The sequence below is a fragment of the Nestor notabilis genome, unplaced genomic scaffold, assembly GCF_000696875.1.
Source record: "Nestor notabilis isolate BGI_N333 unplaced genomic scaffold, ASM69687v1 scaffold31552, whole genome shotgun sequence".
In the NCBI taxonomy this organism is placed as follows: domain Eukaryota; kingdom Metazoa; phylum Chordata; class Aves; order Psittaciformes; family Psittacidae; genus Nestor; species Nestor notabilis.
The window spans coordinates 680-3,105 of record NW_009918378.1 but is presented as its reverse complement, the minus strand read 5'-3'; the positions used below and the strand labels follow the sequence as shown (position 1 = coordinate 3,105).

At 62.2% G+C, this 2,426-nt stretch overlaps 1 protein-coding gene across 1 annotated transcript in view; it reads left to right on the top strand.

Moving 5' to 3' along the window:
* The window catches only part of PIGS (phosphatidylinositol glycan anchor biosynthesis, class S), a gene marked incomplete at its 5' end in the record, with an annotated part of 2,651 nt that overhangs the window by 101 nt on the left and 124 nt on the right, over nucleotides 1-2,426 (top strand). Inside the window, 9 exon segments of the mRNA XM_010009681.1 lie at nucleotides 61-181; nucleotides 351-549; nucleotides 856-998; nucleotides 1,100-1,214; nucleotides 1,422-1,567; nucleotides 1,682-1,782; nucleotides 1,968-2,178; nucleotides 2,288-2,423; nucleotide 2,426. The exon segment at nucleotide 2,426 is cut by the window's right edge and continues 124 nt beyond it. Coding sequence (XP_010007983.1) covers nucleotides 61-181; nucleotides 351-549; nucleotides 856-998; nucleotides 1,100-1,214; nucleotides 1,422-1,567; nucleotides 1,682-1,782; nucleotides 1,968-2,178; nucleotides 2,288-2,423; nucleotide 2,426 — 1,173 coding nt within the window.

Genomic DNA, 2,426 nt, shown 5'->3' with positions numbered 1-2,426 from the left:
GAGCTGGGGAGCAACCTCCTCTTCCAGAGGCTGTGGGATGGGGATTGGAGTGGACTTCCCAATCCTTCTAAGGCCTGCATCTTCCCCAGAGGCTGACGCTGCTCTGCACCCGCTGCAGGACTCCTCCTTGGGCTCTCTGACCATGTATGTGGTTCCTGAAACCTCCCCTCTCCTGCCTCAGGTAGGGAGCAGCCCCCTGCGGTGCCAGCCCCTGCATGCTTCACCCCTCAGAGGTGCCCGGGGGGGGGAAACATCCCTGCCCAGGCTGTCCCAGCAGGCACCGTGGTTCTGTTCTCCACTGCGCTGGCAGGAGCCAGCCCTCATCCTCTTCATCCCTGCCCTTTTCCCAGGGGATCAATGCCTACGTGGGGAAGCACCGCAGTGCCCTGGTGAGGGCTGCGGGGACGCTGCCCACCCTCCGCTCCCGCCTCCAGCAGCTCACGCAGGTGATGTCCTTCACTGCCAGCTCCATCACCGCTGCCCTCTCAGACCGTGTGCCCGATGGCCAGCCCGGCCCTGATGCCCGGAGGAACTTGAAATCCAGCCTGGGTATGGATGTGACCCCCCCAGCCCCATTCCCTGACCCGGGAAAAGGCCTTTTGTCTATGGGAGACATCCTGTTGCTGTTGTCCTTGTACCATCCCGGGGTGTCTTCTGGGGTAACAGACCCCAGGGTCTTCCCTTTGCCCTTCCTGTGTGCTAGGGCCCTGGTGCATGGCCCCACTTTGAGTAGGAGCTTGGAGGAGGGTGTCAGGTCCTGCTGCTCTCGGGAGCTCTGTCACGGCCACATGCCCAACCTCAGCACCCACAGGCAGTGCCTGTGCTGGTACCTCACAGGCTGTGTGTCCTTGGCAGGGTACGAGATCACCTTCAGCCTCCTAAACCCCGACCCCAAGTCCCACGATGTGAACTGGGACATCGAGGAGGCTGTGACCCGCTACGTGCAGCCTGTCCTGGACAAGCTGAGCTTGGTGGCCAACTTCTCAGTTGATTCACAGGTGAGGGCTGGGAGAGGCGATGGGGGGAGCCCTGCCCCGGCCTCCCTGGGTGCCCTGGGACGTGCTGCTCTGCCAGCAACGCCTGTGCTGTGTGCCTGCAGATCCTCTACTATGCTGTCCTAGGAGTGACGCCGCGCTACGACAAGGAGTCCTCCAGCTTCCTCCTGAGCACTCACAGCCTCCCGCACGTCATCAACCCCGTGGAGGCCCGGCTGGGTGAGCACTGTGCTCCTGGCCAGGCTCTGCTGAGGTCTATGGCCTGTGCCCCTTTCGTCCCTCGTGTCTTCCACACCCTGCCAGCTCCAGATGACAATGAGGGATGAGCAAGCAAACAGTGTCTTGCTGTGGAAGGAGGAGCAGGGCTGGCTTCTTCTCTCACCATCCCCACCATCCAGGGGGGTTCTTTGACTCTACCCACTGCAGGTTCTAGTGCTGCCTCACTCTACCCCGTGCTGAACTTCCTGCTGTACGTTCCGGAGCGCTCCCATTCCCCTCTGTACATCCAGGACAAGGATGGAGCCCCCGTGAGCACCAACGCTTTCCACAGCCCCCGCTGGGGCGGCATCGTGGTACGGGGCCATTTGGGGGTGCTGGACATGGTGGTGGCTCCTCATCCTCTCAGTGCTGGTGGCCCTGCCAGCCCCAGGGCTCTGGCTGTGCCTCACTGACACGCTGTCCTGCAGGTTTACAACGTGGAAGCTCCTGCTGCCCCTCAGGCCTCCCTCCCACTGCACGTGGATGTGGACATGGCACGAGTGATGGAGGTTTTCCTGGCCCAGCTCCGGTGAGGATGTTCTCTTCCCTCCCCAGGTCCCTGTGTGCTCCTGCGGCACTTGTGGGGTTGGAGCCAGGCCATTAGGCACAGTTGAGCTCTACAAGGACTGATGCAGCAGGGAAAGGGAAGAGCAGGGAGCACATGCTGCTCTGCAGGCTTGTGATGTGGGCTGGGACCTTCCCTTATGCCCCCAGGTTACTCTTTGGGTTATCTCGGGAAGAGCTGCCCCCTGAGTTCCTGCTGGAGAGCCCTGGGAATGAGGGTCTGGCTGACTGGGAGCTGGACCGCCTGCTCTGGGCACACACTGTGGAGAACATCGCCACCGTGTCCACCACCCTGACCTCGCTGGCCCAGCTCCTGGACAAGATCGGGAACATCGTCATCAAAGATGATGTTGCCTCTGAGGTAGGGCTGGAGCACCCTGAGGTGGGGTCTGGGTGCTGCTGTGAGTGACACCCCCGGCTTCTCTGGTCCTCCAGGCCAGGACCTGACCGTTGGTGGTGTTCCCATGCAGGTGTACCGAGCCGTGGCCTCAGCACAGAGCGCCATGGACAAGCTGGCCACAGGTCATCTGCACCCAGCCTTCCAGGCCAGCAAGGAGGCAGCCACCTCCTCGGAGCGAGCCTTCTTTGACCCATCTCTCCTCCATCTCC